Source organism: Littorina saxatilis, linkage group LG8 (assembly GCF_037325665.1).
Source record: "Littorina saxatilis isolate snail1 linkage group LG8, US_GU_Lsax_2.0, whole genome shotgun sequence".
Classification (NCBI taxonomy): domain Eukaryota; kingdom Metazoa; phylum Mollusca; class Gastropoda; order Littorinimorpha; family Littorinidae; genus Littorina; species Littorina saxatilis.
Window position 1 is genome coordinate 23,766,134 of NC_090252.1, and position 26,326 is coordinate 23,792,459.

A 26,326-nucleotide genomic window follows, 5' to 3' on the forward strand; every position below is an offset into this window, starting at 1 on the left:
ACAAACTTATTCGCACAATGAAATATGGCCGCGGCGTGAAGTGACACATACATCTCAATCGAACAAGTGTCGTGACTGATTGAACTTGCATCATCATCATTTTGATTAATTGAGCGTGCAATTAACGAGACTAGATGGACTGCGCATCTTTCTATTTCTGCAGGATGAGTTCTCGGAATCCGACACTTTTGCCGTGAAGTTTTGACAAGTTTTCAGTGCAGGGGGGAGAGTTTTCTTGGAGTGGATTATTCTCACATCAGATCGAAGGTGCGCCGAAAGCAACTTATACCTACATGTACAAAGCTTACTGTCGGTAAGAAACTCTTTGTTGTTCAGTTTTGTTGTTGGTTTGTGTGTGTGTGTGTATGTGTTTTTTTATGTGAAAAACTTTAGCATCAACTTTGGTTTGGTCTCACAAACTCAAAGAATCGATGATATATGTTTGAAACTGAAGGGGTGCGGGAGGGGTATAGGAGAATAGTTTTCAGTCTAGAATTTTTTTCTTTTTTCTTTTTTCCCCTTTGCATATATAATAATAGTATGATGGTACTTTTGAGAAAAACAAACAAACAAAAAACAACTTCATGCTGATGGGTTTGCTTGGGGTTTTCTTTCGTTACTTTTCTTTTTTTTTTCTCAAAAGAAAACAATACAATAAATTTCCTTTTCTTTCATTTTTGCATTAACTTTTTTTTTTTTAGGGGTGGGGCATGCTCATTAATTCTGTACAACAATCACAATAACATTTTTTTTAAATCCTTTTTTTTATCAGAGAAGTATAATTACAAACATTACATTTACTTCTAACCCCATACAAGACCACTCAAGTTTCCCAAATTAACCAACAAACCCCACAGAATACAATTAGGATCATCGAAATGCTACAAACGTGTCACTTTCATGCAGATTCTGATCACCAAATCGAAATAAGAAAATTCTTACCTCTTCGCTGATCAGAATAATGTTTATCGGGTGAAGGTAAACTCTCAATAAAATATTCAATTGATGTGAATCATACTTGGATTACTTTCAGCAACATTTTCTTCTATTCGGTCTTTTCGAAGACGCTTGCTATCTTTCAAACTCCTTCTCTCCGTCTTCTTCTTTATTTTCTCTCTCTAGTTTTTACTTGGAAATTGAGAAAGTCACAATGATGTGGTCAGTTTGGCTTGCTTGAAATGTTCGTGCTATATTTTCAAAATATTCATGATCAAAAATGCGTTGCTAATGTGCTTATCAAAACATATATTATAATGTGTAATTATCACAGTTTATGAAACTGGCATTTTTCTATTGAAACAAATACACCCAACGCCGATGCATTTGATCAAATGTTTTGCATTAGTATTCAAGTGAGAAATGTTTTACCCAAAGTCCCCAGGTGCGATGATACGTTTAGTTTTAAATTCAATGTCGTTCGTTAATGTTTGTTCTTATTCTCGTGAACCGTTTGTTTCTTCAAATATGTAACAAACAAAAAAACCACAAAAAACGTAAATTGTTTTTCCTTAAAATTATTTCACGCATCTAAAAAAAATCCGCGTGTGTGTTGTTGTTTTCTAAAAAAATAAATAATAATAATAATGCCAGTGCTCGACCGATCGATATTAAATATTTATCAACGTTTTTTTTTTCTTCAGAATGCCACACGTTGGTTGCTCTCAGTTTCGTCGATATATTGCTCTTCTCTTTTCAGATTAGGCCAAACAAAAATATAGGCTATGTTGGTTTAGGGTAACCCGACCGACCCTTATTTTTTTCCCACCGACCCTAAAAAAAATCCACACAAAACAACCTTTGGCACATTATGCCAAGACTAAAAAAAACCAACACTGTCGGCCCTATTTTTTTGGTCACGTTACCCTTAACCAACATATATTTTTGTTTGGTCTTATATTCTTATATTCTTCACATTCTGAGTTTACTTGTTGTTGTTTTTTTCTCGTCCCACTAGTACTTTACCTACACACATCTCATTTGATTCCCTCCTTCCTGCACTCCCGACTGATGCTCAGAGTACAAATCATGAACCAAAAACACAAAAACAAAACAAAAAACCCCGTTGTATCCTCGGGAAAGATGTTTCCGTAAATTGACACTTTTTCTGCCGACCAATATAACTATGTGAGAAGAAATAATGTGCACACACAAACTTGCAACAACGACACAATCCTAAAATGCGTTTGAGCTAAAGCAATGTCATAATTATTTTCTCAGGAGCTAAACCAATGTCATAATTATTTTCTCAGAAGCTAAAACACTAGAGGTATCATGTTGTTTGAAGAGAGGGTATCCCCCCCCCCCCCCCCCCCCCCCCCCCGCGAATAAAAATGAACGGCTGTTGTTTTCTGAGAAGAAAGAGCGAACGATGTAGAATATCACCCATGCGCACTCAAAAGAAACGAGAAAAGAATACGAAGCACTTGAAACTCCTATCAGCAACTTTGAAATGACAATCGCGAACCCAGATGATTCAAAGCCACGCGATCTAATAAACATCGTACGACCTAGAGACAAACACGCAGGAAGACGGACTGATGGACGGATAGTCAGACGGACGCGCGGACAGACAGATAGACTGCCTGAGTGAAACATAGCAATTGAAAGAGCTAAAAATGTAGAATATCACCCATGAGCATAAAAAAACCCACACAGAGACACAGACAGACAGACATATAGACAGCTAAAAATGTAGTTGCATCACCCATGCGCACACATAATACACGCATTGATTTAAACAAGATTTTATTAAAGAAATACAGGGTGGCATGTATATATTATATATATATATGCTATATATAAACATTTGTGACAACACAACAAGCTAAGTTTATATTAAGTGCATGCATTCACAGACAGACAGACAGACAAACAGACAAAGAGACAGACAAGACAAACAGACAGAAAGACAAACAGACAGAAAGACAAACAGACAGAAAGACAAACAGACAGAAAGACAAACAGACAGAAAGACACACAGACAGAGAGACACAGTCAGACAGAAAGACAAACAGACAGAAAGACAGACAGACAGAAAGACAAACAGACAGAAAGACAAACAGACAGACAGACAGACAGACAGAAAGACAAACAGACAGAAAGACAAACAGACAGAAAGACAAACAGACAGAGAGACACAGTCAGACAGAAAGACAAACAGACAGAAAGACAGACAGACAGAAAGACAAACAGACAGAAAGACAAACAGACAGAAAGACAAACAGACAGAAAGACAAACAGACAGAGAGACAAACAGACAGAGAGACAAACAGACAGAAAGACAAACAGACAGAGAGACAAACAGACAGAGAGACAAACAGACAGAAAGACAAACAGACAGAAAGACAAACAGACAGAGAGACACAGTCAGACAGAAAGACAAACAGACAGAAAGACAGACAGACAGAAAGACAAACAGACAGAGAGACAAACAGACAGAAAGACAAACAGACAGAGAGACAAACAGACAGAGAGACAAACAGACAGAAAGACAAAGAGACAGAGAGACAAACAGACAGAGAGACAAAGAGACAGAGAGAGACAAACAGACAGAGAGACAAACAGACAGAGAGACAAACAGACAGAAAGACAAACAGACAGAAAGACAAACAGACAGAAAGACAAACAGACAGAAAGACAAACAGACAGAGAGACAAAGAGACAGAGAGACAAACAGACAGAGAGACAGAAAGACAAAGAGACAGAGAGACAAACAGACAGAAAGACAAACAGACAGAAAGACAAACAGACAGAAAGACAAACAGACAGAGAGACAAACAGACAGAGAGACAAACAGACAGAGAGACAAACAGACAGAAAGACAAAGAGACAGAGAGACAAACAGACAGAGAGACAAACAGACAGAGAGACAAACAGACAGAGAGACAAACAGACAGAGAGACAAAGAGACAGAGAGACAAACAGACAGAAAGACAAACAGACAGAAAGACAAACAGACAGAAAGACAAAGAGACAGAGAGACAAACAGACAGAAAGACAAACAGACAGAAAGACAAACAGACAGAGAGACAAACAGACAGAGAGACAAACAGACAGAAAGACAAAGAGACAGAGAGACAAACAGACAGAGAGACAAACAGACAGAGAGACAAACAGACAGAGAGACAAACAGACAGAGAGACAAAGAGACAGAGAGACAAACAGACAGAAAGACAAACAGACAGAGAGACAAACAGACAGAAAGACAAAGAGACAGAGAGACAAACAGACAGAAAGACAAACAGACAGAAAGACAAACAGACAGAGAGACAAACAGACAGAGAGACACAGTCAGACAGAAAGACAAACAGACAGAAAGACAGACAGCAGAAAGACAAACAGACAGAGAGACAAACAGACAGAAAGACAAACAGACAGAAAGACAAACAGACAGAGAGACAAACAGACAGAGAGACACAGTCAGACAGAAAGACAAACAGACAGAAAGACAGACAGACAGAAAGACAAACAGACAGAAAGACAAACAGACAGAAAGACAGACAGACAGAAAGACAAACAGACAGAAAGACAAACAGACAGAAAGACAAACAGACAGAAAGACAAACAGACAGAGAGACAAACAGACAGAGAGACAAACAGACAGAGAGACAAACAGACAGAAAGACAAAGAGACAGAGAGACAAACAGACAGAAAGACAAACAGACAGAAAGACAAACAGACAGAGAGACAAACAGACAGAGAGACAAACAGACAGAGACAACAAACAGACAGACAAACAGACAGAAAGACAAACAGACAGAGAGACAAACAGACAGAGAGACAAACAGACAGACAGACAAACAGACAGAAAGACAGACAGACAGACAGACAGACAGACAGACAGACAGACAGACAGACAGGCAGACAGCAAGACATGTAGAGCATCACCCATGCGCACACAGAATACACGCATTCACATACAGACAGACAGACAGACAGACAGACAGACAGACAGACAGACAAAAGGGGAGGGGGGACAAAAGCTCAGCAATGCAATTTCTCTTTTAGAGATTAATAAAGTTATTGTATTGTTATTGTATCGTATTGCAGACTGACAGACAGACATGTAGAGCATCACACATGCGCGCACAGAATACACGCATTTACAGACACACACAGAAGAAACAAGCCAACGAACGAAGCGTTTATTTATCATCACATACACGGACGTTTGGAATAATGCATGTCATCGCAACATTAGACCACACACGTTTCAGCCTTCTTTACAATCATGCCCGGGATGCTGGGAATATTAATTTCTTGAAAAATTCCCAAAACAAAGAGAAAGCCAACGTTCCAAAATTCAGAATCAAAAACCAAGAAAGGTAGGTTGTTGGAACGTTTGTTATTGACAAAACAATACATTCATTTCTTGAGATATATTCAAACACAAAAAAAACTAGTACACACACACCCATCCACTCCCTCCCTCACTGTCTGCGTGTCTGCTTCCGCGTCTCAATATTTGTCTGCCTGTCTGTTCTTAACTGTATTTCTGTATCTCTTTATTTGGATTTCATTTTGAATATCTAAAGAAAGCCTTCTTTACTCAACAGTTCAATCACCAAATGTGAAGAAAGAAAGAAAGAAAGAAAGAAAGAAAGAAAGAAAGAATGAAAGAAAGAAAGAAAGAAATGCAACTGAGTAGCCTATACTATTTTACTAATTCATGTCTACTGCGTCACGTCTTTGATTTTATTTTTGTGTCTAGATTTTTTGTTTATCTTATTTTTGTGTTGTTGTTGTTGTTGTTGTTGTTGTTGTTGTTGTTGTTGTTGTAATTTCGACGGGCGCAGTGGCGTGGTGGAAAGACGTCGGCCTCCTAATCGGGAGGTCGTGAGTTCGAATCCCGGTCGCTGCCGCCTGGTGGGTTAAGAGTGGAGATTTTTCCGATCTCCCAGGTCAACTTATGTGCAGACCTGCTAGTGACTTAACCCCCTTCGTGTGTACACGCAAGCACAAGACCAAGTGCGCACGGAAAAGATCCTGTAATCCATGTCAGAGTTCGGTGGGTTATGGAAACACGAAAATACCCAGCATGCCTACTCAACGAAAGCGGAGTGAAGCTGACTATGCTCTCAGAGTATAGTGTGGGGAACCCAAATGGGCAAACGAGCTCACACGTAACCAGACAATTCTGAAACGCTGAAGAAGAAGAAGAAGTTGTTGTAATCGTTGGTCTCGCGACAGAAGACTGCCCCCGACCCCCCCCCCCCCCCTCCCTGTCTTGTTAGTGACTGATTAATTAACCGATGACTTAATAGATTAACCGTGAATGATTTAATTGTTTGTAAACTGTTGGATTGAATGATTAACCAAACGATTGACTGATTGTTAGGGTGACTGATGAATTAATGGATTGGTTGTTTCGATGATATGATCAAATGACTAATGGATTGATTGATTGGCTTTTCGTATGGTGGGAGCAATGTTGTTCGTTGTTAATAGTTGTTAGTTTATAAAGTAAATCAACCGCAGAAGTCGCTACTGACATATATATATATCAATTGGTTTAAACAAAATGTCATTTAAAATACATGACATGTAACAATTCACAGTATACGGCGAGGAGGACGAGATATTCAATATTCTAAACAGATCTGCATTTTGTTCATGGAAAGGGCAGTAATTCATGTCCATTGAACAGTAAGCCAGTGCGCGCTGTCCACAGTCACGTCATATATCGTAATTTCCTGATCATTCACAGAAGCGATACAAAACATCACACAAAATCAAAACTGTTCGGAGAACTTTTCAAAGAACCAACGCACTAGCCAAAGGTAGCCTTCAAGTCTTGGTAAAAACCAACCCAACCCAGTGATCGCACCAAAACATTATTGTAACACTGAATAAAATCGACCTACCCCTCTCACACCCACACCAGAGCACGCTGTGTCCTTGTTAGACGTTACTTGTCCGGAGGTAACACTGCACTGGATCAGCTGTGGTTCTACTCGGGTATACAAACTGACGAGCGAACACCTGTTCAGTGTCCCCCCTCCCCCAATATTAAGGTAAGTCTCGTTAAATTTACTAATTACCTCTCACCTTTGAAGAATTCAGTGTTCCTGTTCAGAATGTCGTGAAAAGTAGGATATGCGCCGAAATGGCTGCGATCTGCTGGCCGATGTGAATGCGTGATGTATTGTGTCAAAAAAAAAATCCATCTCACACGGCATAAATAAATCCCTGTGCCTTGAATATGTGCGCAATATAAATTGCATAACAAAAAAATAAAAAAATAAAAATTTAATCCCTGCGCTTAGAACTGTACCCACGGAATACGCGCGATATAAGCCTCATATTGATTGATTGATGTCTGCAAATGTGCCTCTCTCAATTCTAGGAAATTATTTTCTTGTAATTGTTGAGGTTTTAAATAGGGGGTTCAGATGTAGAAAGAAAATACTACGCGTGAACTAACTAACACCGGGTTGTGAAAGAGAGAGAGAGAGAGAGAGAGAGAGAGAGAGAGAGAGAGAGAGAGAGAGAGAGAGAGAGAGAGAGAGAGAGAGAGAGAGAGAGAGAGAGAGAGAGAGAGAGAGAGAGAGAGAGAGAGAGAGAGAGAGAGAGAGAACTCGAAAACTTTATTACTGTACTGAGGGATGATAGCATTAGGTCCATATGGTCCTTTCTTACACAGAGAGAGAGAGAGAGAGAGAGAGAGAGAGAGAGAGAGAGAGAGAGAGAGAGAACAAGAACAAGAACAAGAACAATTCTTTATTTTACGAGGGTAATAGAGTAAGCAGTGATCTGCTTTTTTACATCTGGCCCTCGCCCTAAAGAGGGACTAGTCTAAAATTGCTAAAGAATAAGCAAGTAAAGAAAACAAACTACTGCTACATGATTATAATAGAAATGAAAGTAAGAACATATCATCAATTTACATACAATACATTGCTTAAATGAAAAATGTAAGTTCATTTGACATGAGTTAAGAATTATAGAGTAGATTGCACTGACGCAACAACGTTGTAAGTGCCATGCCCATTGACATACACTGCATTCGAAAGAATCAGTGTATATAAAAATAATAATACATTGTTAAAAAGCACCGGTTGTTCGTTTTAACAACCATTCTAGCGACAACAGATGTTTATTTAGACTTCATGAGATAAGACGTATATCTGGTCTTAAAAACGTTTGTGCTGCTAGTTTGCCGTAGGATTGTCGGAAGAGTGTTCCAGAGACTGCTACCTGAATAGACTAAACTAGATTTGAATAGGTCAATCCTAGGCAGAGGCATGTTCAGTCTCATCAATTGGCGTGAAGTTTTTAACGTGAATTTGGAAAATATGGTTTGAGGTACACATCCATGAATAATTTTATGCATAAGGGTACCTTTATTATAACTTAGCCTTGCCTTCAGAGGAAGAATGCCTAAGTTCATGTAGTCTAACTCAGATAGGGTTGTTTTCTTTAATAAGACTACTTTAAGCGCTCGCTTATGTAATCTAATTAGTGGTTTGAATGAATTTTCACTTGCCGAGTCCCACAAGGTAGACGCGTAGTCAATAACAGACTGAATATGAGCATTAAAGAATAATTTCCTGGCTTCCAAATTCAGAAAGTGCTTGATTCTAGATAATAGAGAGAGAGAGAGAGAGAGAGAGAGAGAGAGAGAGAGAGAGAGAGAGATAGACAGATAGACACACAGACATACAGATACACAGACAGACAGACAGACAGATTGACAGACAGACAGACAGTCATGCAAACAGATTGTCCAACACACATACACTGAAATAGATAGACCGAGAGAGAGAGAGAGAGAGAGAGAGAGAGAGAGAGAGAGAGAGAGAGAGAGAGAGAGAGAGAGAGAGAGAGAGAGAGAGAGAGAGAGAGAGAGAGAGTGTGTGTGTGTGTGTGTGTGTGAGTCCTCTCTCTCTCTCTCTCTCTCTCTCTCTCTCTCTCTCTCTGCCAGACACCCACACAATCACGAAACGTGTATTGTTAAACGGTGTTTGTGGGTAGGTAACGCGCCCTGAATCAGCTGTGTTTCTACCCGAGTTCAGTGAGTGTAGGGTGTATAAACTAGGTGGTGTACACCCAGGCTGTACGAATACATGCACTGGTATGCGTCTGTACATCTTTACTTATAACGGGTTGAGTTGGCGTGTTTACTGGAGGTTTGAGGTCGTGGTTGACGTTAAATTGAGAGAAAACAGTCTTCGTGTGAATATTTGAGTGTGTTGGGTTTATCTCGGTACAAATGTACTAGCTGTGAGCAATCTTGACAGTGAGCATCATCAGATATAGAATAACGAAGATTTGATTAAATCTCCAGATGAATACAATTTGATACGACAGTGTGTGTGTGTGTGTGTGTGTGTGTGTGTGTGTGTGTGTGTGTGTGTGTGTGTGCGTGTGTGTGTGTGTGTGTGCGTGTGTGTGTGCGTGTGTGTGTGTATGTGAATGCGCACTCTCGCGTGCGTTCTGATATCCTCAATGTACATACGTACGTGCGTCAGTGTGTATATGCGTGTGTCTGTGTGTACGCACGCACGTGTTTGTGTTTGTAAAACAACTCGAATTGTTCTTTTACTTTTATTTTATCCATGTCTTCCCGGCCGACAGTCTCCGACCTTGTACGCTTACGCGACTGACGAGCATTAAATTCGCTCCACTTCACCCAGAAGTGTATACCGGCACGGTTGGCCTAGTGGTAAGGCGTCCGCCCCGTGATCGGGAGGTCGTGGGTTCGAACCCCGGCCGGGTCATACCTAAGACTTTAAAATTGGCAATTTAGTGGCTGCTCCGCCTGGCGTCTGGCATTATGGGGTTAGTGCTTGGACTGGTTGGTCCGGTGTCAGAATAATGTGACTGGGTGAGACATGAAGCCTGTGCTGCGACTTCTGTCTTGTGTGTGGCGCACGTTATATGTCCCAGCAGCACCGCCCTGATATGGTCCTTCGTGTTCGGCTGTGCGTTAAGCAAACAAGCAAACAAACAAACAAACAAACAAACCCAGATGTGTGTGTACAAGAAAACGCTCCCGGATTTTGTTTCACTCCGAAGACTCTTGGAGAGGGTCACACTCGAGTGATTTTCATACTCGGCTTACGTTCAGCAAGCGAAGCGTAAAGCAAAAACAGCAGAGGCGTGAAGGTGTTAGTTATATACATCATGATTAAGACACATTTTAACTTGCGACGCACTTTACTCGGGAGAGCAAGTGTGTGTTTAATCATCGTTGATATTGCTACCGCTTTTTGTGCAGTAGTACAGTCATAGTATTTTATAGCAGTAGGTGTAGGATTATAATAAGTAATAGAAATGAGGAGGAGGAGCCTGTGGGCAGATGTAGTAGTAGTATAATAGTTGTAGTAGTAGTAGTAGTAGTAGTAGTAGTAGTAGTAGTATTAGTAGTAGTTGTAGTAGTAGTATAGTATTGGTAGTAGTAGAAGTAGAATTAGAAGTAGTATTCAATAGTAGAAGTAGTAGTAGTAGTAGTAGAATTAGTAGTAGTAGTAGTGAAAGTAGTAGTAGTAGTGGTAGTAGTAGTAGTAGTAATAGTAATAGTAGTAGTCGTAGTAGTAGTAGCAGAAGTAGTAGTAGTAGTAATAGTAGTAGTAGTAGAATTAGTAGTAATAACACTAGTATAGTTGTTTTTGCTCTTTTTGTTCTAGTTGTTCTTGTTTTTATTGCTGTTTTTGATGTTGTTGTTGTTGTCAAGTCGCTGTTGTTGCTGTTTTTGTCACTCTCGCTCCCGCTCATCTAAACATTATTATCATTGTTACCATTTAACATGTTTAAACATTCTGTTGAATCGCTTTCGGTAGGTCTGAACAACAAAGCGATTGTTACAAGTTAATGTAGTATTAATTTAAGCATACAATACACGACGAATCTCAAGCCAAACAAATCAATTAAATTACCCCCCAAAAAACAAAAACAAAAAACAAAACAAAAAGAAAGAAGAAAAAAAAAGAATATAACCAAAGAACAGAGAGGTGGCGTGACACAACAACATTTTGTAAATGAGCATTTGGAGACAGAAACAAAACATGCATACCGAAGCAATTCTACTGGATGCATTCAAAAACTAAAAGCTGAAAAGAGATAAGTAACTCATGAAAAACACGCTAGCCACAACTAAGACATTGCAAGCAAACCAATTGAAACCTACTGATTGGAAAAAATCCCCTTAACAACTGATAACAACAATGACAACCTCACTCAGCAAAACACTCATTATGCATCATGCCTCAAGCGTGATTTAGCATGCCTCAAGCGTGATTTAGCAGCATGCCTCAAGCGTGATTTATCATGCATCAAGCGTGATTTATCATGCCTCAAGCGGGATTTAAACATTTATTAAAAGCAAAACAAAACAAAACAAACACAAACAAAACTACGACTGTTCGTTTAAGGTAACCTAAATACATGATATAACCAATCCGAAGCCACGACACAACACTGTCTTATACAAACAAAAACAAAACTTTATCAATTTCCCTTGACCATAAAAGGCAAACGACACCGCCCACTGTACAAGTTTTCAAGGCCACGACTATACGATATGTAATACATTCGTTAATCACACACTAGTAGTACAACAATGGCCCCCAGTCTATTTGTATAGTACACATCAGTCCTAATCTCGCACGCTGGTGTACGTCCAATCAAAACACGATACACCGAGTTCGCCTGATGACGCACAGGCTTCGTGACCTCTGACCTATAAAGGTCATACAAGTTGTGAATGAACGTAGTCTGGCCGAGCGCGAGTGTAGTGGAAAACAGAGCGAGTGGGCGTTGTATATTTCGGTGTCGTCTGCTTCAGTGAAACAAATGGTCGTCTGGAAGATTATCGGTGTTGAACTAGCTTTTGTCTGCGGCTTTTTGTTCGGAGTTTTTACTGGGAGTTGCACTGAATCCCCTTTTGAACGGGAGACCGATTTGGAAGAGAGATTTTATGCATGAGGCGTGCTTCAAGGTGCAATTGAGTGTTAGTATGATAAGGTCGACGAAACTTGAATAGGTTTGTCTCCAGTGAAAACGAGAAGGGAAATAGCGTACGTGGGTCGACATCTTTTTTAGTCCAACATTTTGTTTTTTGTTTGATTAAGGTAACATGATAAGAAAAGGAGGGTCAATAGGTATGGTCTCTCTCTCTCTCTCTCTCTCTCTCTCTCTCTCTCTCTCTCTCTCTCTCTCTCTCTTTATCTCTTTCTCTGTTTTTTTTCTCTCTCTCTCATTTTCCATCCTTTTTTTTTGCGTTTGATTTTTGATGAGGATTTGGCATGCTTTATTTTCTGCTAGCATGGAGTGCCAAATGTCCCCTTGACCTACAGATTCGTGTGTGTGTGTGTGTGTGTGTGTGTGTGTGTGTGTCCGTGTGTGTGTGTGTATGTGAGTGCGTGCGTGCGTGCGGGTGTGTGTGCGTGTGTGCGTGCGTGTGGGTGTGTGAGTGTGTGTGCGTGCGTGCGTGTGCGTGTGTGTGTGTGTGTGTGCGTGCGTGCGTGCGTGCGTGTGTGTGCGTGTGTGTGTGTGTGTGATTACCTATCTGTTTTTATGTGCAACGTCTTCAAAACATTCACCGGTAGCCTACTGCTCAACTGACTTTTCTATGTTCATTTTTCACACCTGCGCATCTTCACAAGAACGTGAAACATTTTCGATTCCCCTGAAATGCCCAAACTGACTAAACTCGCATATATTATTTGTAGCTTTGATCCGCGCAGGCGATATAGTGCTGGGCTCGATGTACCGTGACACATGCGCTGTGCCTTAATTGCTATCCAACCCGATAGAACGGCATGACTGAGGATGAAAAATAATACACGAATGGAGAAATGGATGAATGAATACAAAAACGAATAAATGAATGAATAAATAAATAAATAGATAAATAAATAGATCAATCAATCAATCAATTAATTCATTTATTCAAGAACAGATAAGCAAATTCACAAATACATGAATAAACAGATACAAAATCAATCAATTAATCATAGACAATAGCCTACAACAGAACAAGTGTGTTCAGATCTTGTTTCGTCTTGTATTTCTTTTTTGTTCTCCTAAGAAAACAGCATTTCTGTCAGCGTCACATTTATACCTCAGTTTCACACATGTATATATGACAATGACAAATCTTGATTTGATTTGTTTTATTACTTCTAGCCCTCACCCAAAAGTGGGTACTACAAGGAGAAAAAAAAGAGAGAGAGAGAGAGAGAGTCAGTGTGTGTGTGTGTGTGTGTGTGTGTGTGTGTGTGTGTGTGTGTGTGTGTGTGTGTGCGTGTGTGTTAGTGTTTGTGCCGTGTGTGAGTGTGTGTTTGTGTGTGTGTGTGTTTGTGTGTACGTACGTGCGTGCATGTGTGCAGTGTGCGTGTGTGTGTGTATATATGTGTGAGTGTGTGAGTGTGTCACGAGTGCGTCATTGATTTTTTAGTACCAGTCAAACACGTACGCTGTAACAGCCACCTTGGATATATTGTCACATGTTACAATAAAACCAATGACGACATCAACCTCATCATTTTTACAACAGCCAATATATCATCGGCACAACCGAAAAAATACTTGAGGTTTGAACTAGAGATCTAGAATCATATGACGTGACCAGTAGCACTCTTCATTTTGTCTTGACCTTATAGGCTCTTCAAGCACCTGTCGGGCAACTTGAAAATATATATCTCCAACGCCTCCATGTATAATAGTAATACGACCACATATTACGCTTACACAGTGCCCTCTATTAGGTGTACAGCGCAGCAAAATACGGTTATAATAACACCCTCACCGCAAAAACACACCTTGATCTACCCACCACTCGTCCATTTATTCGCCCGCCAAAATCCCTCCTCTCCAACAAACCTTTTACTCGGCGTGAGCAGACGTGACCTTGTTTTGGCGTTCACAGAGCTAAACCTCACCACTACAACCGCGACGCTAGTTGACTATAGTCTCGGTCAACGTTGTGACATGGGAAATAACTCTATGGCTTGATGACGTAAAGTGTGACTGGTGAGCTCAGGCTGCTTGTGTTCATTCACAAAAACACGCCGACGCACACACACACGGTCGGTTTGTGTATTCACTGAAGAGTGTATGATTCTGTGGTTGGTAGCCTACACCTCAGCGCTAACAAAACGAAAGCTCGACTTGAGAAAAGTTCAGTTGTGAGCCGTCTGCCTTCGGAGAACAAGTGTTGTGGTTTTGTCGTGAAATTGTAACAGCACGTAAGATTGTGCTTACATACAACAACAAAAAAAGAACTTGAAAGTGAGAAGTGGAAAACATAGGCTACACGCCGCTCTAGGAAGAAAAGAAAAGGAACTACTATAGCTGTCACTACATTGAAGGGATATCGTTTGGAAACTTTTATGATCGTTCTGGTAAGTGTCTGACACTTCTGGTGTCGAAATGATACTTTAAAAAAATAGAAACACCGTCGGCGAAATGATGGCAAACAGTTACGCAAAAAAAGCAGCAAAAAAAAAAAAACACAAAAACATCACACAACATTACAGCAAACAGAACAAAAAAGACAAACAAACAACCTGAACAGTAGACTAATCGTCGAAGTTTGTTAAGTATTTTTATTCCAGCCATCACGACTTAACAAATATCAAGTTCTATGTGTTTGAGTGTACTCTCCTGTTAATGTTACTTCGCTTTTAAAAAAATTTTTTTTATAACTTTATCTTCTTTTCTTTTCTTTCTTTCTTTCTTTCTTTTTTGCTTTCATTTTTTCAATTTAATTCTTTATTTTTGTTGTTGTTGCTTGTTTTGTATTTCTTAACTTTTTTTGTAATGAGAACACGGGAACTTCTTCAATTGTCTTCTCACAAATTTGCACAAATGATTAACTTTAAGTGTCTTTCATGTAAATTGTGTGCTTTATTTCATTCCTTTTATTTTATTTATTTATTTTTTTTTTACTCCTCTCATACTTTCTCATGAGTACCATCTTCAGTTTGTTTGAAACTTATGTTTGTGATTGTTTCTTGTTTTCATAGACAAAGAAAAGTTATCAGCAAGCACAGTCTTTCTTTCTGCCTGTCTTTATGTACACCTTTCTTTCTTTGGCTTTCATTTCCTTCCAGATTTGTAAGTTTGCGTTGCTTTTCTTGTTCATGCAGATAACACAAGTTACCAGCGAGTACACTCTTTCTTTCTGTCTGTCTTTCTTTACAACTTTCTTTCTTTGGCTTTCATTTCCTTCCAGATTTCTGAGTTTGTGTTGCTTTTCTTGTTCATGCAGATAACACAAGTTATCAGCGAGTTATCACACACACAAGGATGTACCAAGACGCCATCTTTGATCTGGAGCTGGACCAAACCGTACCTTCATGCACCGGAGAGTTCTTCAGAATCCTTAACTCTGACATCAACCCGTCCGACATGAGTTACTTTCCTTCTGAAACAGATAACACAAAAGGTAAGAGAACGAGAGAACATGTGTGGTGGGATTATGTTCGTGAGACATCGAGGATCCACTCTGTTAAGAAGAGGATCTCCGATAGCTCAAGTGTTTAGTGTATAGTCTGCGTGCGGAGACTTTCGTTGAGTAGCGCAGTGTAGTGAAGTTGTCTCTTTGTCTGAGAGATAGGCTGCTGACTAATGCAAAGTGAATGTCCATCCAACTTCAGTTTACCGCAAGGAAAACAATATATTCATAGCTCAACTTTCCTCGGAAGCATTTACATGTAGGAATCAGAACACTTCTAGTTCTATCGATTACGTACTTCACATGTTGCTTTTTTGGGGGGGTAAGAGTAAAACTTGAAAAATAATAGTTCTACTCATGGACTGATCGTTTCATTTCCATTGTCCTACGTTTGATTTCTGCCATAGTAAGTCACTATATTAGTATATATGTTTGACCGAGGACGGGGCGAACAAGGGTTAACTTAACGTGCAGGCTAACAGACAGTATCCATGTCCCACCCCGTGTCACCTCTTTGGCACGTAATAGACCTCGGCCATTCTGCCCTAAATGCGGGTGATGGATTACAACTAAAAACGCACACACCTGGGTAGCGAGACTCTGTTGTTGCTAGCTTTATACTGGGAGGAAGCGAGTTTGTCGTTTAATAAGTTGTTTTTCCCTTATCCCACAGTACTGTCAGACTTCACAGTCGACAGCGGTCAGTTTCGCGGACCCCCGAGCTATGAGGAGAGCATGCAGCAGTATTCCGCTCTCAGTCCTTCATCCTCCACTGGAAGCGTGGTTCCTGACGTCATTGGCAGTGACGCAGCATCGTCGGAACTTCTGAATGACATCATGGAGTGCATTCAGCTGGAAGCGGTTCCCCATCCGTCACCCAGAACACCAGGTAAAGGGAGATTTGAGTTTAGGATTGAGGATTTTTAGCATTATTTTCGTTTTGTCATCGTCGTAGGTTTCGGTTGTCGACATTGACAAAGTTGTTGTCGTCTTTCCTTCTTATCTATTTCGTTTTCGTCAATTCTTCCAACCTGTTCGTTTCACATTCAGAGAGAGAGAGAGAGAGAGAGAGAGAGAGAGAGAGAGAGAGAGAGAGAGAGAGAGAGAGAGAGAGAGAGAGAGAGAGAGAGAGAGAGAGAGAGAGAGAGAGAGAGCGTCACTTAAATGTTCCTCACGAGGGTACTGCTGACATGCTGGGGAAAAAAAACCATTACATGTAGGTGCACACTCTCGCTTGACATCAGCTGCACGTACGGACATTAAAACACACAGAAAACGTTATTACCCTCGCTCATCCTTTCCGCTTTCTTTTTCAAACAGTATATTATTTTCATTTTTTATGTTTCCTTCCTGTTGCAGATTCCCTGGAGTGCCGACAGACCCCCAGCCCCGCCCTGTCTGACACCTCCACACACCTGACAGGTAAGTTACTCACTCCTTCCTTTGATCCTCCGCCGCCTCGTCTACACCTCTCCTCCCCCACCTTACGCTTACCCCCAACCAAGCCCCTCCCCTCTACCCTCGCCCTCGATCATTCACCCGTGAACGCACCGCACACATACATGCCCGTCTGACAGAATTCGTAGACCGTGGAGCATGTTTCTCATTCTGAGTTGCAGCTCTATTTGGCACCGTTAGGCATTGAAAATGGGTCATTGCATGAAGCATGAATGTAAGAATGGTATGCCTGCTGCGCTGTCAATAATGACCAAAAAAACCCAGTATGAACCCCCCTTTTCACAGCTAAGTACATTCTGAAACGGGTATGTGACCAAGCTGTTCCTGTTTATGAACCTGCACTACAGCTGTTGAATAAAAGCCGACTTTCAAAGTCCAGTAGAGTCAGTTCATTGCAAGGAGAACGTTGAATGCTGTACATTTCTTCAAAGAAAAATGTTGACGATAGCATTACACATTTTAACATGGAAATCTGTACCTATGATAAAAGCCCGGACATTTGATCACAGTGCTCATCAGACTTAGATTCTATCGCAAGTGATGCTACCTCAAACCGCCCCCGGACCTCCTATGACACACCCAAATCCAACCCCAACTTCTTTTTCCTGTTCCGCCTCCTGTCTTCTATCCCACTACCCTCTTTTTACATGAGTGCGCAATAAGCATGAACATTCGGTTTATCTCGGTGCAAATGTACTGTGAGCAATCTTGACAGTGAGCATCGTCAGATATAGGATAACGAAGATTTGATTAAATCTCCAGATGAATACAATTTGATACGACAGTTTGTGTGTGTGTATGTGTGTGTGTGTGTGTGTGTGTGTGTGTGTGTGTGTGTGTGTGTGTGTGTGTGTGTGTGTGTTTTTCTTATTGACATGTTTGATATGTTTGGTTTCTGATGGATAGTTTTGATTCTTCTTTCTCCAGAATTGTTCACATCAAATGCTACCAAAGAAACTGCGTCAAGCAAGGGTGGGAACTGTGACAAAATGAGGGAAATTGCTTCGTTTATCCTAGCAGGTAAACACGTGTTTCAATCTGTTCATCCTTCCTTTTTTCCTTCGATCTTTCTCTCTCTTTCTTTTTTCTTTTCTTCTGTCTTCCTTTCTTTCTGTATGTCTGTCTGCATTACATTTCCTCGTGTTTTATTGTGTGCATGTGGTCGGTTTCCAATACTGCATTCTAGTCCACCGGAGAAGAGGTTAAAATACCAATACTCCTTTGTTACATTTTAGCGGTCTTATAGTTATAAACATATTTTCATCAAGAAAAAAAAACAAGAATGAAAGAGAAAGAAAAAGAGAGAAAGATAGAAATGCTCATTGAGAACAACAAGAATCTCATCCCCGGTGGGGATATAGCTCAGTTGGTAGCGCGCTGGATTTGTATTCAGTTGGCCGCTGTCAGCGTGAGTTCGATCCCAGGTTCGGCGGAAATTTATTTCACAGAGTCAACTTTGTGTCAGTGCAGACTCTCTTCGGTGTCCGAACCTCCCCCCGTGTACACTACATTGGGTGTGCACGTTAAAGATCCCACGATTGACAAAAGGGTCTTTCCTGGCAAAATTGCTTAGGCACAGTTAATAATTGTCTACCTATACCCGTGTGATTTGGAATAATAGGCCGTGAAAGGTAAATATGCGCCGAAATGGCTGCAATCTACTGGCCGTATAAAATTTCATCTCACACGGCATCACTGCAGAGCGCCTAGAACTGTACCCACGGAATATGCGCGATATAAGACTCATTGATTGATTGATAAAATATAAATGGGACAGAGAGAGAGAAAAAGAAAATTACGGTACCACAGTCACTTAAAATGAACATCGCGCACTAATTGGAAACACACAAAAAGATAAATTTCACTTAAAATGAACATCGCCCACTAATAAGAAACACCCGAACAGATAATTTTCACTAAAAACTAGCCTCACCCTTTTAATCTTAACCCAAAACAGGTAGCGGACAGGTGCAGCTGTGGCAGTTTTTACTGGAACTCCTAACAGACAGTACCAATGAGGACATCATCCGTTGGGTGGGCTCTGGAGGAGAGTTCCGCATGATTGACCCGGAAGGCGTCGCGAGGAAATGGGGGAGGAGGAAGAACAAGCCTAACATGAACTACGACAAAGTTAGCCGCGCCATGAGATACTACTACGACAAGATGATCCTGTCCAAGGTCCATGGAAAGAGATACACTTACAAGTGAGAATATATTTTTGTGTACAGAAAGAGAAGTAGAGAGTGATTGATTGATACAAAGAAAGCAAGAAAAAAGAAGACAAGAAAGAAAGACATACAGAAATTGACCAAGAAATTAAGAAAGAACGAAAGAAAGAAAGATGAAAGAAAGAAAGAAGAAAGAAAGAAATCAAAGAAAAAAAAGACATGAATGAAACAAACGAAAGAGAAAGAAAGACAGAAGGAAAGATAATAATGACCAAAGGATTTTTTTTTAAATACGAAAACAGATAATTAAGAAAGAAAGGAAGAAAGAAAGAATGAAGGAAAGAAGATTAAAAAAAAACCCGAACAGAACAAAAAAGAAGAATGTAACAGTTAGACTGCAAAAGTTTCAGAGTTTTTTTTACACTGTCCATTTACCAAACAGCTCTTCTAAACTTGGCAGATCATGAATACATCCAATCTTGAACCTTAAAAAAACCACACGCCAGAAAACGAAATTTGGCCATATCTAAAAGTGAATGTTCAAAACTACCAACATCGGGTCTTCTTTTTTGTTTGTTTGAAAATTCTACAGAATTATAAATAATGTGATTGTTCTTCATTTTTCAGATTTAACTTCAGCGTCATCATGCGCATGCAGAGGACAGCACAGAGCACGCCGGATATGACGGAGTTCAGCGAGCTGCTGACCATGGCGGGGTACCAGTCCCCGGATCACAGCACTTCCGCTCCTGACCTCTCCAGGTCAAGGTCGTATTCCTCCCCAACGGCATGCCACCTGATGGGCCTGAGGCGACCCCACCACAACACCTCCCATCCCCCTTCCTCTGCCTCCTCCTCCTCTTCTTCTACTCAATCCTCCTCCACCCCCTCCTCCGCGTCCTCTTCGCCGTTTACGCAGCGTCAGCAGTTCCCCAGACATCACAGCTCCTGCCCGGATGTTGCCCAGACCATGGGGAACGCCGCCGGGATCGTCTTAGCCCGTGCGCATGCGCAGGCGCAACAATACGCTCGCAGCGAGTGCTCATCGGAAGGGGACGTCACCCGCGAGCGATCCCAGAGTTATGACTCTTTAGACAGCAGTGATCTGCCCTTGTGGGGCTCCAGCGCCACCCTGCACGGTGATTCTTTGGTTGCCAGGGAGTCGCCGCTTCCAAGCTACACACCCGTGACCGTGCTTGAGGCGGGTGGCTACGGGTGGCAGGAGTCCACCCCGGCGTACGGCTCCGTCCAGGTCCCGCACCCAAACATGTCTCCAGCCCTGTCTCCCCACGCCAGTACAATGTCTCCCCACGCCAGTACAATGTCTCCCCACGCCAGTACAATGTCTCCCCACGCCAGTACAATGTCTCCCCACGTCAATACAATGTCTCCCCACGCCAGTACAATGTCTCCCCACGCCAATACAATGTCTCCCCACGCCAATACAATGTCTCCCCACGCCAATACAATGTCTCCCCACGCCAATACTTTGTCTCCCCACGCCAATACAATGTCTCCCCACGCCAATACAATGTCTCCCCACGCCAATACAATGTCTCCCGTACCGTCGTCCACGCCTGTTCATCAATACGCTGGGCCAGTTTCATCGGGAATCAATGCTCAAGTCTACCAAAGCAATTACCAGAATCAGCAGCATTTTTTTCAAGTTCAGCCGCAGCAGCAGCAGCAGCAACAGCAGCAGCAGCAGCAGCAGCAGCAGCAACAGCAGCAATTTCAACAGCAGCAACAAGTTCAACAGCAGCAGCACTATTGCCTCCAGCAGCCGTACCAAAGTGTTGCCCTTGGCAACGTGACCCAGAGCGCGTGGGTACCTGGACAATACCCGTGTCTCGACTACCAATGACTTGTGCGTGAGAACGGGTGACGTCATTGTCGTGATCTCACATTGTTGTGTGACGTTTTGCACAAGTTCCGGCTTCGTCACTTTCAGTACTGACGTCAAGCCAGGCAGGATTGTTTGTCTCCAAAAGTGACGCGGCAAAACCCTGAACAATTGTGCAACAAACACAAGAGTTTGTTGTTAAAAAACTTGCCGGTCGCGATTTTGACCAGAACTGGTTTTTGCACAGTGTGCATGAGATTTTGTTGGTAGTAATTCAGTTGAACGCTCTCCTGGCATTTTGAAACAAGATCTCAGTCGACTCACAATCTTGGATTTTGTTGTTGTTGTCATATCCAGACTTGTCTTGTAGACTAGAAGACAGAAACAGTCGCCATGTTTCATGCCTATAGAAAAAAAACACCTCCATTTCAATGTCTGAAGAACGCACGAGCGAGTCAGAGCTTGTTCGTCATTTGATTGGAGGAAGACAAGCACTTTAACCGGACGTAGGTTAAATCTTGCTTCGTCATTGTTGCTATGCCAGTATTGCAGTGATTGTATACGCAGTCTGCTTCCCATGAAAACTGTTAACGTATCGTATTCAGCTACCAAGGACATTCGCACTTAATCACGAAAAGGATATAGATTTATTTTGAGGCCGATCGTGAGTTCAGATTGTCATGTGATACGCTAAAGTTACGTTACCCGGATGCAAAAAGATGATAATAGCTTTCATTGTAAAATCAATTTGGAATTATACTTTTAAAGCTCTCGATGCACTTTTGTTGAAAGAGATAGATTTCGTTGAATTATTACAGTGATGACCCATAACGCTTATCAACTACATAAATAGCTATGCAGATATTCATTATACAATTGCCCTTTGTACTTACACTCTTCCCTTTTTATAGAGCAGAACAAGTTTACCAACATGGAATTTTATCAGATATTTTTGCCATTAGTCAGTACATGTATCACCAATAATTCTGGTTTACGTTTTATTCAGTCAGCTTTGCATTTAGTCAAATCATTTATTATTTGTTCTCCTGTGTTCTGGAGTTGATCGTTCGAATTTTACATTTAATCAAGAATTGATTCAATATATGACTATATAATTCGATTTTCGTGGAAATCAGAAACACATGAACATCAAGGAAAGCTTAGCCAATATCTTTGTGGCTTCAGTTATACAACCAGCGATTGCTTTCTTTGCTTCCGATTCCAAGAAGTTATCATGCTCACGTTTAATTAAAAAAGAATTCCATGCTAAGAGAATTCCGAAAAGAGAAACTGATGAAAGTTCCAAAATCAAGATTGAAAAAAGCAAGACACCCCCAACATTTAATCATAGCTAATTACAACTCGTAATGTTTCGTTTCGTCTATGATTAAAAGTTCCATTCCATGCTAAGAGAATTCCGAAAAGAGAGACTGATAAAAGTTCCAAAATCAAGATTGAAAAGAGCAAGACACCCCCAACATTTAATCATAGCTAATTACAACTCGTAATGTTTCGTTTCGTCTATGATTAAAAGTTCCATTACCCCCTGCGGGTTAGGGGGAATAATTTACCCGATGCTCCCCATCATGTCGTAAGAGACGACTAACGGATTCTGTTTCTCCTTTTACCCTTGTTAAGTGTTTCTTGTATAGAATATAGTCAATGTTTGTAAAGATTTTAGTCAAGCAGTATGTAAGAAATGTTAAGTCCTTTGTACTGGAAACTTGCATTCTCCCAGTAAGGTAATATATTGTACTACGTTGCAAGCCCCTGGAGCAATGTTTTGATTAGTGCTTTTGTGAACAAGAAACAATTAACAAGTGGCTCTATCTCATCTCCCCCCTTTTCCCGTCGCGATATAACCTTCGTGGTTGAAAACGACGTTAAACACCAAATAAATAAATAAAGAAAATTTACATTCCATGCTAAGAGAATTTCGAAAAGAGAGACTGATAAAAGTTCCAAAATCAAGATTGAAAAGAGCAAGACACCCCCAACATTTAATCATAGCTAATTACAACTCATAATGTTTCGTTTCGTCTATGATCAAAAGTTCCATTCCATGCTAAGAGAATTTCGAAAAGAGAGACTGATAAAAGTTCCAAAATCAAGATTGAAAAGAGCAAGACACCCCCAACATTTAATCATAGCTGATTACAACTCGTAATGTTTCGTTTCGTCTATAATTAAAGTTCCAATATAATAACCTTTCTTGCTTGTTCTTCAATTGTCATTTTCTCTGCGAGAACAACTGTTTCTCAATTTTGAGAAACAAAAGAAATGACCATTTCAGAGACAGTCATACGAAACCATTAACTATTCGAAACCAATTTGTTCTTTGTGAGGAAAAAGATAAAACTCGGGGTTTTTTTTGTTTTTTTTCCCCTCCTGATCAGGCCTGAAAGTGGCGAGTATTTGACTCGCCATGGCGAGTAGAAACATGTAACTGGCGAGTAGAAATGTTCATCTACTCGCCAAATGCGAGTAAAGCTGCTAAAACAAACGGTTGGTTTGGCTAGAAAAGTTTGCTTTCTGATCTGGCAAGTACATTTTCAGAATCGCTAGCCAAAGGCGAGTACACCGTTTGTTGGAATTTGAGGGCTGCTGATAATACAACATCATTACAGAGAAACGGAAGGAGCTTACAGTAATTTAGTAGAGCAGAGTTAGTTTTATTGCTAGTAGCCGCACTGTGATACCAGTTGAACATATCAGATAGTTCTTCATTGTGTTCAGCAGAAATTCCTATTTCGTAGCCTACAGCATTTTCATCTTAATTATATTTGTTCTTTTTCATATTAAAACTGTGATAATAAATTGTTGTTCACTATGCAAAGCTGCATAAGTAATGTTACACATTTTACCCTTTTGTTACACCTTGTCAACGAAATAGCTTTTTTTTGTTGCTGTTAGATATGACAAACATGTCTTTCCCCTACATACATCTGTGACGTCATGCCATTGTTTTGACGCAGTTCCTATGCAAATGAGCGGTTGTACTATATGACCTTCTACGTACGCACGCACCCGCGGTATTCTAACGAGGCCAAATTGTTATATTCATTAATATCTTCTGTTTCTTCTTCTTCTTTCGGTGTCTGTCAGTATGTATTTCTGACTCTTTATTCCTCTGTCTTAACAGCCCCCCCCCCTCCCCACTTACCCCTCCGCCGACCACCCCCAATTCCACCCCCTCTGTTTCTTTCTCATTCCAAGCAAAATTTTTTTTTATCTTTGTTGTTAGAATATACACTGAATATATTTTGATGAGGAATAACAAAATGGTTTATTGTTGTTTCAAATTTGCTCAGTTTAACAGTGTCTTATTCTCGAGAAAATGCATCTTGTAGATATTGTTATTGCTACTGTACATTCTCAATGGATGACAAATGTGTACCTTTGTTTTAAAAGATTGGTGCGAACTTATAAATACATCTTAAGCCGGAGAAGGCATGAATGAGAGTTGTAAAGATTGTTGACAATTTATTTTGCTTTATGTTTGAAATATTGATTATTTTTTATACCACGAGATTTATGTTGATAAATAAAAGTTGATCAGATCAATGGAATACGTTTGAAAGTGTGTTTGTGTGTGTGTGTGTGTGTGTGTGTGTGTGTGTGTGTGTGTGTGTGTGTGTGTGTGTGTGTGTGTATGTGTGTGTGTGTTTATGTGTGAGAGAGAGAGAGAGAGAGTTAGTTAGTTAGTTAGTTAGCTGTTGCTTTTCGGGTCCAGCGGACCATAATAGGCCAAATCAGGACCCCGAGAGAGAGAGTAAAAGCAGACGAACAGATATACGTAGCAAGACAGAAGGCCAGATACAAACATATTCACAGACAGACAGACAGACAGAGGTGTGGCACAACATAATTATACGACATGGACAACTTGGATCTACATTTTCCTCTTTTTTTTTTATACGTACGGTTCTTCTTATTTTCTTTTCCGACTCCTCCCAACCCTAACCTCTTCCAAACATCTTGAAAATGTTCAACCCGCCCACACTGCAGACTAAGTTAAAGACATAACGATAGGATCGTATTTTCAACCGTTCTTGAAAAGTTTTGAATATGCCAGAATATTACATGTTCTCTCCCACTGCCACTCTCTCTGTCTGTCTCTGTTTGTCTGTCGGCAGTGCAATATCTCTCTCTCTCCCTCTGCCACTCTCTCTGTCTGTCTCTGTTTGTCTGTCGGCAGTGCAATATCTCTCTCTCCCACTGCCACTCTCTCTGTCTGTCTCTGTTTGTCTGTCAGTGCAATATCTCTCTCTCCCTCTCTGTGTTTCTGTCTGTATCTCTGTCTCTATCGCTTTATCACCCTCTCTTTTTCTCCGTCCTTCTCTATTTGTCTGTCTGCCAGTTTGTCTGATATTCCTCTCTCTCTCTCTCTCTCTCTCTCTCTCTCTCTCTCTCTCTCTCTCTCTCTCTCTCTCTCTCTCTCTCTCTCTCTCTTCTATAGTATTTCTGTTTTAGTATACATTGGTAGTGTTTGGTTTGCTTGTTTATATGTTTATTGTCCCAAGGACAGATAGAAATGGCCCAGCCTCAGATGTTTATCCTTGTAAAATAAAGTTCCGTCTCAGTCTCTTTCTTTCTCTCTCTCTCTCTCTCTCTCTCTTTTTTTTTCTCTCTCTCCCTCTCTCTCTTTCTCTTCCTCACTCTCTCTCTATGATCTGTCTGTCTCTCTGTCTCTCTCTCTCTCTCTCTCTCTCTCTCTCTCTCTCTCTCTCTCTCTCTCTCTCTCTTTCTCTCTCTCCCTCTCTCTCGATCTCTCTCTCTCTGTAACCCTCCTTCCCCGTCTGCCAGTCTGTTTTATATTCCTCAGGTTATTTTCTGGGTTCAACGCTATTTCTATCTCTCCCGCTCCCCCCTGCCCCCCCCCCCCCCACCGAACCCCCTCCCGCTCCCAAGTACCCCTAGCGGTGATGGACACGCCTCACAGCACACCGTACCGGTTGACCCTCTGTCAATTTCACGCCTTGTGATTAGCTGCGAAGGTGCAGTCGGTTCACTCACGCGGATAGTGCGTATGTAGCTGGTTTTTGGTGACGCTTTTTTCTTTCTCCGGTGCTAGTTTGTAGGTAGATCGGTAGGTAGGTGGGTAGTAGGTGATTGTGTGATTAATAGAAATTAAGGAAGGACATAGAAAGACAGAAAGACAGAAAGATTGAAAGAAAAAAAGAGAGAAACGAAGAAGTTAGTTAGTTAGTTAGTTGTTGCTTTTTGGGTCCAGCGGACCATATAGGCCAAATCAGGACCCCAGAGAAACAAAGAAACAAAGAAACAGAGAAACAAAGAAACAAACACAGACCGAGAGAAACAAAGATCAAAAGGACGACAGGAAGGAAGGAAGATTGAAAGAAGGGAAGAAACACAAATCTAACCACAAAAAGCAGAGAGATAAACTGATAGACAGACATGAGGCAAAGATGTGATAGAAGAAAGATAGACACAAA

At 40.9% G+C, this 26,326-nt stretch overlaps 1 protein-coding gene across 2 annotated transcripts; it reads left to right on the forward strand.

Annotated features, from left to right (window-relative positions):
• LOC138973088 (uncharacterized) lies at positions 1-24,434 on the forward strand. Of its 2 annotated transcripts, none has more exons than XM_070345748.1 (7): positions 1-313; positions 15,216-15,392; positions 16,075-16,290; positions 16,761-16,823; positions 17,787-17,879; positions 18,817-19,063; positions 19,655-24,434. In XM_070345748.1, exons 2-7 carry the CDS (start codon positions 15,254-15,256, stop codon positions 20,889-20,891), a joined length of 1,995 nt encoding a protein of 664 aa, XP_070201849.1. In that variant the 5' UTR covers positions 1-313; positions 15,216-15,253; the 3' UTR covers positions 20,892-24,434. The 2 variants fall into 2 exon arrangements, with proteins under 2 accessions (XP_070201849.1, XP_070201848.1); XM_070345747.1 differs by lacking the exon at positions 1-313 and adding an exon at positions 14,038-14,346.
• The last annotated feature ends 1,892 nt before the right edge of the window (positions 24,435-26,326 follow it).

Excerpts from the sequence above, each read along its gene's own strand:
- LOC138973088 (XM_070345748.1), top strand. The coding sequence starts at position 15,254 with ATGTACCAAGACGCCATCTTTGATCTGGAGCTGGACCAAACCGTACCT. Across the intron at positions 16,291-16,760 it reads TCCGTCACCCAGAACACCAG|ATTCCCTGGAGTGCCGACAG; the intron begins GTAAAGGGAGAT and ends TTCCTGTTGCAG. Across the intron at positions 16,824-17,786 it reads CACCTCCACACACCTGACAG|AATTGTTCACATCAAATGCT; the intron begins GTAAGTTACTCA and ends TTCTTTCTCCAG.